The 14,928-nt window shown below is 30.9% G+C and overlaps 1 protein-coding gene across 18 annotated transcripts in view; it reads left to right on the forward strand.

Annotated features, from left to right (window-relative positions):
• LOC148613908 (anoctamin-2-like) overlaps positions 1–14,348 on the forward strand; it is a 48,150-nt gene extending 33,802 nt beyond the window's left edge. For all 18 annotated transcript variants that reach the window (XM_088587596.1, XM_088587595.1, XM_088587601.1 and 15 more), the window contains 8 exons: positions 459–513; positions 1,983–2,083; positions 2,895–3,031; positions 4,240–4,392; positions 4,601–4,653; positions 5,689–5,861; positions 6,386–6,491; positions 8,021–14,348. In XM_088587596.1, coding sequence (XP_088443722.1) covers positions 459–513; positions 1,983–2,083; positions 2,895–3,031; positions 4,240–4,392; positions 4,601–4,653; positions 5,689–5,861; positions 6,386–6,491; positions 8,021–8,308 — 1,066 coding nt within the window. In that variant the 3' untranslated portion in view covers positions 8,309–14,348. The remainder of the gene's footprint in view (positions 1–458; positions 514–1,982; positions 2,084–2,894; positions 3,032–4,239; positions 4,393–4,600; positions 4,654–5,688; positions 5,862–6,385; positions 6,492–8,020) is intronic.
• The last annotated feature ends 580 nt before the right edge of the window (positions 14,349–14,928 follow it).

Here is a 14,928-nt window from a genome sequence, read left to right on the forward strand (position 1 = left end):
ACACCTAATGAACAATTTTTGGCTTAAATTACCATTAGAGGGAACAAGCTTTGGAAAAATTGCACTTTAGACACTGTCTTACCCCTGGTGAGCACCACATTTGGTGAAAAATGACCAAAAATGACCATTTTCAGGCAACAGACCCATTTTCCCATGCATGCCTACCTACCCTCCCTGCTGATCATGAATTAATTATAAAACTATGCCATTGTTATGATTGAAAAAGAATGAATGCATTTCAATTGCTTGGACTTAAACTTCCATTATGAATTAAAATTACAAACAGCATTTATGTAAAAATAACATTTTTGACCAGAAATTAAAAACAATTGCAGTGACGGCTGTAGAAAAGAGTTTCTAGATTTTCTGTTAAGACTGATTTCATGTTAATGATAAGAAAGGAATATTCCTGTGTGTATACATGTATGTTGCCTGTACAGAAAGCTGTTTTATTTCAGAATTATTGGAAGACCAGGCGCTTACATCACACTGTTTGGAGCAAGACAAGAAGAGGTAAATTATGGAGTTGTATTCATTAACCAATGAAAAGCTCTGATTTATGACACATGATCATTGCTTATTTTTCCATGTTATACGACTTGATGTTTCATATTGGAAATTACTGTAGATTCAGAACATGTGCGATTCATAAATGTATGTTTGTCAATTAACCTATTAATATTATGCTTTAAGTAAGATTTAATTTCCGTACCTTTTAACCTTTGTTATAGTTCATGTGGGAGATCCTACCCATTGACACTGTCTCATGTGGGAGATTTTTACAATAAAATAAATTTTTGGGGTAAAAATTTCATTATGTAGTATTTTAATAGCATAATTAATTGGAAAGAGTGAACAACCAAAATATTATCATGAGTGTCGTAGAAAACCTAGATTTAAAGAGTGTGTGGAACTTGTTCCTCGCAGAGTTAAATCTTCGAGCGATCTCGGCACAAGTGATCATATTTTGATTATTCACAATAACCAATTGATTATCCTATTTATTATATAGATTTTATTCATAATTTATCAATATTTTTGCCACATGAATTTTAAATTCTGTGATTGGCAGATTGATATCCAAGTTATGACGTTTTGGCGGATGAAAGTCTGAGAGTGAAATTACTAATTTATTTCACAGTGTGAATCATTGAAATTTATTACACTGGGAACATTCGATAAAACACTGTTATCTATATGATAATCACAAATAATACATTTTTTATTAGTAATTTTAACCAAAAACCTCTCACAAACCTTACATTTTAATGTTGGAAATTTCAAATTTTTCATTGATTTTGTGGGAGTCTTCCTTCAAATGTGGAAGGGTTAAGAGGTATGATAACTTCAGTGACCAACCTATACCTTAACATGTACAAATGTACTGTCATATAAATTTCAGCTTGTTTAGTATCATATAGTATTAATTTTTACAAGTTATTCACATTCAAAGTATGCAATCCACTTTAGCTTAAATCTTTAATGTCAGAATACTTGGGGCTATGCAAGAAGAATTATTTTGTTATAGTTCTACCAGTGCACTTGGTCTATGCTCCCAATTTTTAGTGGAGTCTGATTTGCTCATTTACTTTTGTTACTTTGTATTATTTTAGTTACTTTATGTTCTTTGTTGTGTTTGTCTGTTTTCCATGTCTGGTTTTTGTCCCTGGATTACATTGATTACTCTTTTACAAAGATCAAACTTTGAATTAACGATATTGCTCAAAGTTGAAATTAACAATAGATGAAGTACAAATATCGCAATGGTCCTCATTCATAAATGTTAATATACCTCTTCCATTGCCTTAGAAAAATCATAATGCCTTAAAAGAGACATAATAGTTATGCTCTGAGATAATTTAATATTTATATTGCTATTGACAGTAGCAATATAATTACGCAGTCATTTTTTTACTGGATGTCTTATTTTCTGGAAAGTTTGGTTTAGAAAGGATCATATCATGTTTTTATTACTTTTATAGTGTGCAGCTGGAGGATGTCTGATAGAACTTTGTATACAGCTGGCTATTATAATGACAGGAAAACAACTTATTGTTAACAACTTTACAGAACTGGTACTACCGTAAGTATTCAATTTTTTTTTAATGATTTTGACAAGAATGTCATAATAAAGCTTTGACTGACATTTTTCAAAATTTCTGTTTGGTGGGACTGCTTTTGTAGATACATAATATTCTTTTTTTTTAAATTGCGTTGATCTGAGGACTGCTATATCTGTCATGATTGGTCAATATTTTAAGACTTTTTATGTAAATTTCTGTAAGATATGAATATGAACAGTAACAAGTAAGTGTATTTGAGTTTCTTCTTATACTCAGTTTATTGGAAATGTCCTAGTGTTTCTTATAGTTTTAATATTTGAGATTTTGGAGAAATAGTTGAGCAAAATTGAAGAGTAAGTTCATTACCACAAATTAAATAATTAAGAGGGTCCATGCAAAAGCCAGGCAGTGGGTGGCACATGACAACTTTTGTTTTCAAAACAATTTTCACTCATTTCATATCACAAATGCATCCTTTCTCCAAATTGAAAGTTGGTTTTTTGACTAAATTTAACTATTAAAGAGAAATATATTACATAAAAAGCATTGCAATTCTCTATTTAATTTGAGCAAAATTTTGTTACATTGTTAGGGAACTTTAAAATCATTTTCTGGGTCATCCATTGTCAATTTAAAACAAACTTTATACTAATTGACTTACGTATGGTATATACATTACACTGGACAAAAATTTCTGTAGGACGAAAATTTACCCTTTGCAACCCATATCATAGGATCTGCCTGAATTTTTATGGACAGCCTCTTATTGACAAGTAGTGATAAAACAATACAGGATTAGATAGAAACTAATTTAATTCTTTTCATTCACAGGAAGCTGATTAAGTTGCTTAAAAGATGTTTATCCAAGGAAACAAAGGCAGAGAAAGCTTCCCGAGCTGCTTATGAGAAGGACTACAAACTAGAGGCTGCACAATCTACGACTCTGTTTTATGAGTACTTAGAAATGGGTATGTTATGAGTATCACAGCAAGCCTTGCTTAAAGATGGATTGTGATTTGACCCCAAAATCATGAATTGTGTGATTTGACCCCAAAATCACGATTTGCTGCTCATAAATAAATAATTACTCACTTGGTATGTTTGTTATTGTTCTGAATGTATATTAGTTTATGGAAGAATTTGTGACTTTGGTAGATTTCACAAATTGCTAATGAAATATTACAATTCACTGAAAAATTCAGCCCCATGCAGGTCCGGGTGTTAAAGAATAGGCCTGCAGCAGCGCTAAGCTTGTCGTATAAGGCGACTAAATAGTGCTCAGAAAGCTAGCCGGGGGCTAGGCGCTCTGCCCACAGAGCAACTGGGATGTGTGTCCCAGATGGTGGAATGGGGTACCCCTGGCGTGTTACATGCTGGGGTTGTCAGGGTATAATACGGAAAACCTGACCGCAAGCCATAGTGGTGCACCGTGTTGGGAAAGATACCACATTCCTCGCACGTTAAAGAACCCTGCTGTGGTATTCGATAGGAGTAGGAACCTTTGCGCTCCGCCACAGGAGGCTAAATTGCCCGACCTTACCCACTTCCCCTTGTTCCAGTGGCAATCAAAATTTGTCGACCCTATTATCCTTGTGACCCATCCTTTTTTTTTCATTTCATGTTCATTTTATCATCCATTTCATGTTCATTGTCTGAATATAGCTGAAATATTGCTGCTCGGACGTTAAACCCCAACAAACAAACAAACAAACTGAAAAATTCATTAATTCAGAATTTCATGTACAAATGGAATCTTGGCAAACCACAAATCCATGAATAAGAGAATCTTTACAGAAAATAATTGGAAAATAATATTGCTAGATTCAATTATTATAGAGTCACATATTGATTGCACAAAAAAATGCTACAAACAAATATACAGGTAAAAAAAACAATGTTCAGCCATTAGATTGATTTGTGAGACAAAACTATGGATATTTGATAATCTTATGAGTTAACACAAAAAATTGATTTAATTACTGAGGGAATGCAAAAAGAGCCTATATTCACACGGGTGATATAGACAAATATGTGTACATTTCTGAAACTCACTTACTGTACATGGTAAGTTCCTTTTATCCTTCTGAAAAACAAATGGAAAGTGTCATATTATATTTATTAACATTCTTTGATAAATAAAAATTGTCAATAACAACATGATCATATCTTTTTTCAGTGCTGCAGTTTGGATTCCTGACAATATTTGTAGCTGCCTTCCCCTTAGGTCCACTGTTCTCTTTGATAAACAATATAATTGAGATCAGAATGGATGCTTCAAAGATGATCACACATCTAAGGAGACCATTAGCTGACAGAAGTCCTGATATAGGTATTGATGTAATGGTTACATTGTCAATATTTATACTATTTTCTGTGTGTTCTTCATTTATTTTTAACAGTAACTTTAATTTTTTGCAATTGTTTTCACTTCCTTGTATGTATAAATATAAAAATATATGCAGTCTTCAGTGTCATCCATGTGCTAGTTTAAATAATGAACACAAATACATTTTATATGATGTTTTTGTTTTAAATAGGCATATGGTATAGTGTATTGTATGGAATCTCAAGAATTGCTATCATCTCAAATGTGAGTATATCTTGTACCCTGGACTTGACTTTTTATGAACAACTTGGCCAGTGTTCCTAGAAAAGCAGAGGATGCTTACTCTACCAGTGCACCCACCTTGTCCATGCTCCCAGTTCTTAGTGGAGTCCGAATTGCTCATTTACTTTTGTTACTTTGTATATATTATTTGGTTATTTTATTGTCTTTGTTGTGTTCGTCTGTTTTCCGTGTCTGTTTTTTTTGTCCCTGGATTACATTCTTTTGATTTTCCGCTAGAGTCTTGATTCCCTTGATTCCCTTTTTATATCAAGGAATGAGGACATAAGAAATTAGAAAATGCAGTGAAAATTTATATGTAGATTAAAGGAGGTCTATGATTATGAAAATCAATGAATAGGAAAAGCATTTAAATTACTGTTTTCTTCTGGTATTTGTGGAGTTTGGGATAAAATCTCGCTCCAAATTTTCAAAGGTAGATAGCCAGTCATTATTATTGTTCAGGACATTCTGTTTAATTCTAGGTAAAACACATTAGACCTTATTTTAAACTCTCAAGACACTATCCGTGTTGAAACCAGGCAGGTCCTATGATAAGAGTGGCACGGGATATACATTGTTCCACCAATGTGTTGTGAAATTCATTATGATGACAGAAAGAATAGGGATTTTTCTGTATCGAAAGTGGATGACTAAGAATATTCATATATTATTAGAGTTCCCTAGCATTTCAAATTAATTATTAACAAATCAAAGACTTATTTCCATTCATTTTAAATTTGGTTGTACTTGCTTTGTAATTTTTTCCATTCTTTTTTTATTCAGTAAACTACAAAGCAACATCCATTTTTTCGAAAACACCAGTTTGTAATCCCAAATGGATGAAACTGATTTTGAAATAAAATTTGACATGTGCCACCCACTGCCTGAGTCTTCCATGCATATGCTCTTAATGGAATCAGACAACTTATAAACAAAGTTTTATTTTACCTTTTCTACTATTACAGGATGAAGTCAGTTATTTAGGAAATTCAATACTGTAGCTGTTATTGATTTCAGGCATTTATCATTGCACTGACGTCCGACTACATCCCTCGTATGGTATACATCAATTCATACAGTGAAGATGGATCATTGAAGGGCTACCTGAACCATACTCTGGCCATTTTCAAAACATCCGACTTCCCACGTGATCATGCACCTCCTGGCACTAACTTGGTTGAAACATGCAGGTAACTTTTATGAAACTTCAGAAGAGTGGTTTCCCTTTGATTTTACATCTTAGACTATGTGTTATTTAGACACACCCGATTTCTTCCGTCATTACTTCCCTCTACACTGTTAATTTAATGGACTTCTAAAGTTTGAGTAGGTGTTGAAGCAACTTTAAAAGGGGTTTACCTTTAATTTCACTGCTTTGACCATTCACATTTTAACACCTAATTTTTCTTCAGTTGTAACCTGGTAGAATGTTGTTAAAGCTTTCATCTGATCAGTAGATGTCTTAATAGTGGTTATTGTATTCGGATCTTAAGGCAACTTGATAAAAAGGCATTCAAAATGATGCATTATATGGAAATCAATGATTGTTTTGATAAAGGGACAGGGTAAGCAAACAGATATTTTTTTTTATAAATCAGGCAAGTAATTGTAAGTACAAAGATAAAGCACCTGTTATTAATCTTTATAGATCAGATATGTCGTTTTGAAGTTAAAATTATACATGTACTTTAGTTATTATCACTTTAATTTTTAGGTACAGAGATTTTAGGAATCCTCCATGGTCTGAAAACCCATATGAATTTTCAGAACAATACTGGCACATACTGGCTGCTAGATTTGCTTTTGTTGTCCTGTTTGAGGTGAGTTATAACTTACTTAGGAAGGTTTACATGTCTAGATTACAAACATAAATTGTAGTATTGACTATTTAAAGTACTGTAAATGTTTTAATTTATATAGTGTACTTATTTTCAGTTTTTTTGCAGTAGATAGAAAAGAGTGAAAAAAAAAATACCTGTGAAATTGAGTTTTACACTATATAAGGCTAATCATTTTTTGAAACAGCAAAAAATTGATATGCACGAATATGTTAACTTGACAGAATCTGCAGAAAATTAGCAACCCCAAAAATCAATAAGATTACAATAACCTACCAGTCAACTGAAAAAAAAATATGGTCAACATCATATCCCATAAACATCTAAGGCCATAGAAAAAAAAATGCCTAGGTTCTCAGGCCACTTTAAAAAAAAAATTGATGTGGGATGAAGGCTTTTTTTTTTGATCAGAAACAAGTTTTTTTTTCTAAAAATTTCATTGAATTGAACATTTCTGTTATGTACAGGATGTTGAGAAATTAAATGAGATACTCCATGGCATTAAAACTTTACTGGAATATGATATGTGGCAAGAAATAAGCGCAATCTCTTCAACACTTTTGTTTTTAATGATCAATGTTAAATAACAGCCTCGTTCGCATCATACTTTTTCCCTTTCTGTCAAGCGCACAGATGATTCCATTAACTAATTAAAAGTCGATTCCAGACTGGATATGAAAATTTTTGGAATGGATATAAAATGTCCGGATTTTACTGTAATAAAAATCACAGTTGCAGGAGGGTTTTTAGGGATGCAGTGGGGTCTGAGAACCTAGCATATATATTTTTTTTAATTAAATATACAGCTTCTAAATACAATTACATGTACATTTGGAACTCTCTTTTAACACCATTTTATTTTGGCTGATAATTGTAAACTGTTACATGGACCATCTGTCCGTAGTTTCCACTTGTGGTACATGAAGGTCTCAAAGATTTTTTTTTCAAGCAATTTGATATTTTGAAACACTTTTCAATTCATTTATATAAGCTAGCAATTCACATTATTTTTTTTTAACTATATTTTTTCCTTCACCCTATGCCATTTTATCAGCAATCTGAAAGTAAAAAAAAAATGGTGATTTTCATCTAAAAACGAAAGTACACTTCATCTAAGTCATTCTGTCCGGAGGTTTCTTTGTTCGTCAAACTGAATTAGTCCCACAATCATAAAGAAAAAGACAGCATGGCACAGGCCATGTCGACAGCACTGAAATTAAGTAAATGTCATATGGACAGCACATCTGTTATTACAGCAGTTTGGTAGTCATAAATGTATAGGAATGGTACCACAAGGAAGTGGATCACAAAAGTTTACTCCAACCTAACAATTTTATTGAAGTAAAGGTTAAGTAGAAAAAATAAAATGACAATGCCAACCAACTGACCATACTTTTATAAAGAATGTAAACTTAAACAGACATATTACTTTTATGGCCTTAGAACATACTGGTAACAGTTTGCAGGTTCTTTTTCCAATGACCCTAATAATAAAAAAAAATATTTTGTAGAATGTGATTGTTGTGATAACTGGACTCATAGCCTGGTTAATCCCAGACGTTCCTGCAGAGCTTAAAGTCCAAATACGGAAGGAAGCATACATCAGCAATGAGATAATCATCAGGACAGAGCTCCTTCGAGCTCAGGGCAAATCACCTGAGGAAAGTGAAGCAGCATTAGAGTCTATATCTGAAGTAACACCTCAGTATCAGCTGGATGATAATGGCAGTGCTAAACTCATACACAGGAGGACACCTGGGAACTCTCCTGATAGGGAGGAAGAAAATAATATTGTATAGCCATCTTGGAACTCTCTATGAAAGAGATTATATTTGTTAATAATAAAACTTTAACTTTTACTTTAAACTGTAAAACCTTGGTAATTCAGTATTTTTTTCAGCTTTGAATGACAAAACTAAAACCTAAAAGCCAGATTTCTTTGAATTAGCATGATTAAAATGGTACTTTTATCTTTGAACTGAAACATTTTTTTTTGTGCTGAGAAAGAAATGTTCCAAAACTTCGAAACCATTTTGTATGAACTGAATATAACTCATAAGGACTTTAATATAATGAAGATTTTGAAATTTCGTTTTTTTTTTCATTGTTTTACTTCATTTCCACTGGAAGATAAAGACCTAAAATTAAATTTTCAAAATAGGCAAAACTGCCATCTATCTACAATGTATATATCAATAGCTGAATTATTCAGGTGACCCCTATTTGATCCTTATTTGACTACCACATGTACTGTAGGAATGTTATCTATTACTGACATTTATGAACCACGCAATTTTTCTAACAATGCAATCTTAATTTATGATATTGAATGTATTAAAATTCTGATGAAGCATAATATTAGAAGGTAGAAACTTTACTCGCATTGTAGTAAGATTATTGTTACATGTATATGGATTAGATAAAATGCAATTTCCTATTTCTTTTGTATAGAAATACAATTCACTTAGTTTTAGACAATCTGAATTTATTAGAACATTTTTAATCATGTGAATAAAGAAAATTAAAAAAAAAAAAAAATCTTTTGGATTGTTCACCATTTCCATTTCTGAAGTCGAATCTGACTATTGCATTTAACATTATAGAAAATAAAGTACTAAAATTGTGTTTATAAATGCACACATTAATACCTTAGTTTGTATTTGCTAATTCTTTTAAAAAGAAATTTCTATATTTTTTTTTGTTTTTATTAAATACATGTACTTTAAATGTCATTGCTTATCATGAGCTATAAATTAATGTGCTGTTTTAAGATATATCATAAATTGCATTGCATATGCTTATTTTGCAGACTTCTGACAAATTTAATATTTTTGAAAAGGCTGACTTGTCTTTATGATTCAGAAAGATAAAAACAGTAATGTTTGTCTTGTAGCTTTGAAAAACAATTATTCTGTTTTTATATACATTTATATTTTTCTTTGAAATCATAGTGAATCCTGTCTAAACCAACTTTTTTCAGATTTTGTTTAGATTTGTCATAAAGTTTATAAAAATGCAAAAGTGCATGGGAAATAGACATTAACAGAGCACTGACTTGACATACAACTAATGTATGAATGAAGCTTAGAATTGTATGAAAATGAAAGCCGAATTCATATATCAAAATTTGTCAACTCAGTGCACTTTTGCAACAAAAATATACAAGATAACTTATGTTTAAAGCAAGGAAAACCACGTCTTTTGTAAAAAGTGGGCAACATCCTAGCAACTACAAAAACAGTACAATGTTTGTAACATCACAATAGAAAAGTAGACATAAGGTCAAAACATTTTGACTACTCAAATAGAACAGTTGCAGTATAAATGATAGTTAGAGACTTTAGGAATGGCCTGGTGTAAACAGTTTTTTGTTTGTTCAGGGTTGAGTTTAGGTAGGCTTGGCTGTATTAGACAATAAATTATTTGATTTTAGCTACTGAAGAAGATCTTTCTGTGGCTTGTATTCTATTACAAACTTCCCTCAAAAATGTAAATGTAGATGAATGGGGTCTTCAAGATGGAGGATGAAATCTCTTAGTATAACTAGTACTATTATTAGTAACATATAGAATTTCCCCCTTTTCTGGAGTGAACAGTTCTTATGAATCACATATCTCCCAAAACCAAGTGCCTATATAAGTAATATAATCTGAGATTGTTTTAAACTGTTATTTTCTTTTTTTTCATTTACTGATCTGATGCTATATTATACAACTGTATATGCGTATTTATAAAATGCCATATTTTGAAACTGACTTAACATATATATTCTCTCTATGATATTTTATTTATGAATTTGTTATTTCCATGTATATTTAACTTTGGTATTTTTTTTCTTAGGAAAAGCTGTAGTAAACGTTAGCACTTTCTATGAAGGTTATACCAATAGATATTAAGTGTAAGGTTTTGCAAGAATCAGGCAAAATGGGAAAAATCAGAAACATATATGTCAAAAAAATATATTTTCACTCAAGGATGCTTTCTCTATTTGAACAGACTATTATTTGATCTCTGCATCACTGGATTTTCACAGAAATAGAAATTTGGAAAAAATAGGTTTTTTGGCAGAATTATTTACCCTTGGAATGCTAATTTTCAGTGCATTTAAATTAAATTATAACTCATTTTACCGAAATGATTGTAGAAAATCTTGTCTTTTTTCCTTGACTTTGATGGTGCACATAGTCCAGTTAAACTTTCATAATGGTGGGTTTTTCCATACCTGGTTTCACCCACTGCCTGATTCTTAGAGATACTGTCACTTGATATATTATGTTCTATTAAGAATGAATAAGCCCTTGTAAAATAGATAGAGAGTAATGATAAGTACATGTAGTAAGAAATATGAATAGCATGACTTTTTGTTCCTACATGTACATGAACAATTACATGTTGATTTATTGGAAAATAAGGTATAAATTTTTTTGGTACCTCAAGCTAAACTAGAAATACTCATAGCCAGTAACGGAACAAATAAGGTCATACATATTCATGAAGCTCAAGTTAGTTCACAAAAGGTTAAACAATAAAATTTTCATAATTTGTTTTTTTTTATTGTGTTGTTGTTAAGATTTTTAAGTTTTTTTATGAAATTAATCATAGTTTAATAATTTTTGCCATTACGTGTAAAATTTTGTGTTCATTTTCAAAGATAAGGACATTATCACAATATGTTCCTGTGGTGTGTTAACTATCTCATGATTTTAGACTTAATAAAAACTGTAAAATCTTCCTGGACATTTTTATCATGTTCTGCATACAGGGTCTGTAGGTTATCTCACATGATTTTGAGAAATATTTAAAACAGCTTATTTTGGGTTTTTAACCTCAATTTCAAAGCCCAGCAATGAATTGATAACTGTAAACCCAAAATAAAATTTTCTCAGTCCCCCCCCCCCCCCCAAAAAAAAAAAAATAATAATAATATTAAGCATTATATAGACAGTGTTAAAGGTTAGTTTTGCTGGTACTACTTTTCGCGTTTTTCTGCACATTTGAAAAATTGATATGTTTACAGTATCTTGCAGGGCTTGCAGACGTTTAAAATTGAAATTGAGTTTACCAATTTTAACATTTTTTACGATAACAGTCTGTCATTTATGTATTGATCACCAACAAAGTTTAAACATTTACATACATGTAAATATACTCTTTAACATACATGTAATCACAAATGTAGATCTGTAGTGACCTTAGAATGTCAATGAAAAAGTACATGTATTTGTATTGTACATGTATCACTTATTCTAATACTGCTTTGCTTCATGGACATAAATAGATGTGGTGCTCCAGCTATTTTTTCTGTTTATTGTTAGTTAGAATTTATATCTTATATTTTATACTTTTTGTGTAATGATTAGTGATATTTTATGTTAAAAATCATGTTTTCAAATATTGTTCCATTGTAGTCTTCCACTTGTTTAAAGTAATTTAACATCTTTGAATTATTTAGGGCTGCTTTTTTTGTTTTGTTCTTATAAATGAAGCAGTCTCTTTAAATGAACAAATCATAAGGTTTGTCGAGGTTGTATATTGTGGCATTTTCAGAAAAATCACTAAAACAATTACTTAAACTTACAACTTGACACACAATAAATATTAACCCCTATACCGTATTCAATTTGTAGTACTTCTCTTCTAAGAATCGGGCAAAATGTGTATAATTGCACATGAAGGAAAAAAAAGCATTGAAAATTTATTGCATTAAGTGATTATAGCTGATTACCTCCAGAAATATCCTTCAGTGCGTTTGTAAAACTTGCCTTTTTAAGATATTTGTAGGTTAAATTTAGTTGAAATGTAATATGAAAAAATGATGGGAAAATTTCCAGCATTATTCCTTATATAAGCAGTAAAAAATATCTATATCACAGATGCTTCAGGATAAATTTTAAAAGATTTTCATTTGTTTCTTCATGCATTGGATATATTTGAGGCAGAAACCACCAAACTGAGAATTATGATGTGCCACCCTCTGCCTGGTTCTTACACAGAATTTTACTTGAGTATGAATTTTAAATATGATTTTGATTTGTTACGTTGTGCAATATTTTTTATAGGACTAGTGTTGTTACCATGGTGATTTGTATTTCATCAACAGAAATTATTGCTATGTGCCTGCTACTGTGTTGTGACTTATTTTAATTTATTAATTATGTATAGTGAACAAATTCAATATTTTCATCTCATTTCTTTATTCTTGCCTGTAGATGAGAGATTTTCTTTCATGTTCATTTTAGTCCTCATAGTTTTGTGTATATACATTTGGATTTATGAGATTTTATTTTGATAATGATTAGATACATGTAGCATTTGTATTAGATTTAATTTCAGTAGTGTTCAGACAGCATTTTTGTCAGAATTTTCTAATTTTAAAAAGTTACTTCTTGGTTCATAGATTTGGCATTTTTATACCCATTTCTTTTGCTGGATATAGTATACTATTATATACCACTGTCTGTCCAACTGTTTGTCCACAAGTTCTTAGAGAATTTAAAAAAAAAATACTGTATGGGACTATGCACATTTGTATGTTTTTATTAAGGAAGGTCCTGTTTGTTTTTCTGAATATTTTGGTTTCAAAATGGGAATTTAACTTTAAAAAGCTGTGACGTGTATCATGACCTTTAGCCCAGCTGTAGATTATTTTTAGAATGTTTAAGTGGTTGTTTTAATGTTATTTTCATTAATGTATAACTTTTGTTAAGATCAGATAGAGTACACTACCAAATGTGCCCCATATGATTATCATATGATTCTAAAACCATATGATAATCATATGTGGCTTATTTACTAGTGTAGTGAATAAGAGGAACTTGATAATCAGGCTTTAAATACACTACTGTCAATATTTATCTTAATTTCATCACTCTCCACAGAGATAATTTGAATGGATTCACAGTGTCTTCACTCATTACTTCATGATTCAAGTGTGGCAGTGGGGGGATACGGGGTGTTGGCACCCTTGGTTTTTATTGGAAAATTAGTCATTTTCATGTGTAAAATTGACAAAGAATGTCCTAGCAACCCCCTTATTTCTGAGTATCAGGTTATATATAGATCTGAAAGTAAACATTGAATAAATTTCAAGATATACATGTTTTGAGGGGCAATGTTTTCCACTACTCGGTTGATTATTGATTTAAAAAAAGTAGAAAATGAACAGAATTTAGTGGGTTTTTTTTTGTATTTGGTTGTAGTTTGATCATTTGAAATTTATGTTCAAATAGTAAAAGCACATAAGATAGATGCTTTAATTTTCTGGGGTTATTTGTTTATTGTCTTACATTCCTAACGTAGAGGTTGTAGAAAACACACATCTCAGTATTTTGTGAATTAATGCTGATAATTCTATTAACACCAAATTTTTATTGATGTTCGAGTTGAAATGATGCAAGTTTTGCATTTTTTTTAGAAGAACATTAAATATTTCTTCTGCTTTTTGAATATGTATTGATTTTCAGAATAATCTAGAAAATGCCTAATTAAAGGTACTCATGAAGTATGTACATATACATAAAAGGTACTCATTGTGTTAATTGGTAGATATCTTTCTCTACAAGAATATCTTAACAGCCGTTTTCATTTTAACTATTTACATTTTTGATTTACTAAGAAATATGGAGTACTTTTTGTAATAATTAGCATGGTTAGAGTTCTGTTAAAAAACTAAAATACAATCTTTGTCCGGACATACACCAACTGAATATACTAGCAATTTGTCTTGTGATGTGATAATGGTCATTTATCTTTCATTTACATATTCTATGTTCAGAAAATAATAATTTATAGTTAATATATTTATGGCATTTTACCCTGCAAATAAATACCTCGTTTTAGCATGGTCGTTCTCTTTTGTTTATTTAAATTTCCTATCATTACGGTCACCAAAGAGTTAGATCTTCTATCTCATATTTATTGTCAACAGCTGTTCATTTTTATACCTCGCCACACGAAGTGACACCCTCCAACAAGTTGCATGTCTATCTTCTCCCTGATGGTTTCCAGATGATAACTTTAAAATCATTTGAAGGATCTTGATCAAACTTTGTAAAATTGTTAATACCATAAAATACAAATCAATTTTAAATTTTCAGTTTGATTAGGTTATTTACACAAAAGTTATGGCCATTTTAAATTGTTTTTACCCAGCCAAGCAATGTGGTGGGAATCATTAATTACCCATTAGATGTAATATTTTTACACTTAACCAATGAGATGTCTTCAAAAAAGTATTTTAATAGAAACGAAGGTCATATCTTCCCACATTATGATTTTTTATTCATTCTCTGGGTTAAGCATTTAGTTGAAGACGTGCATGTTTACCCGCATAGTTATCATGGTTTACTAAGTTAGGCTTTATTATACCCCCCACTTTGAGTAGGCAGTAAAGAATCTGAATGATTGGGATGTACGTCAT

The sequence above is a fragment of the Perna viridis genome, chromosome 6, assembly GCF_037379345.1.
Source record: "Perna viridis isolate PV_CMFRI_1.1 ecotype Kerala chromosome 6, ASM3737934v1, whole genome shotgun sequence".
NCBI classification, from domain to species: domain Eukaryota; kingdom Metazoa; phylum Mollusca; class Bivalvia; order Mytilida; family Mytilidae; genus Perna; species Perna viridis.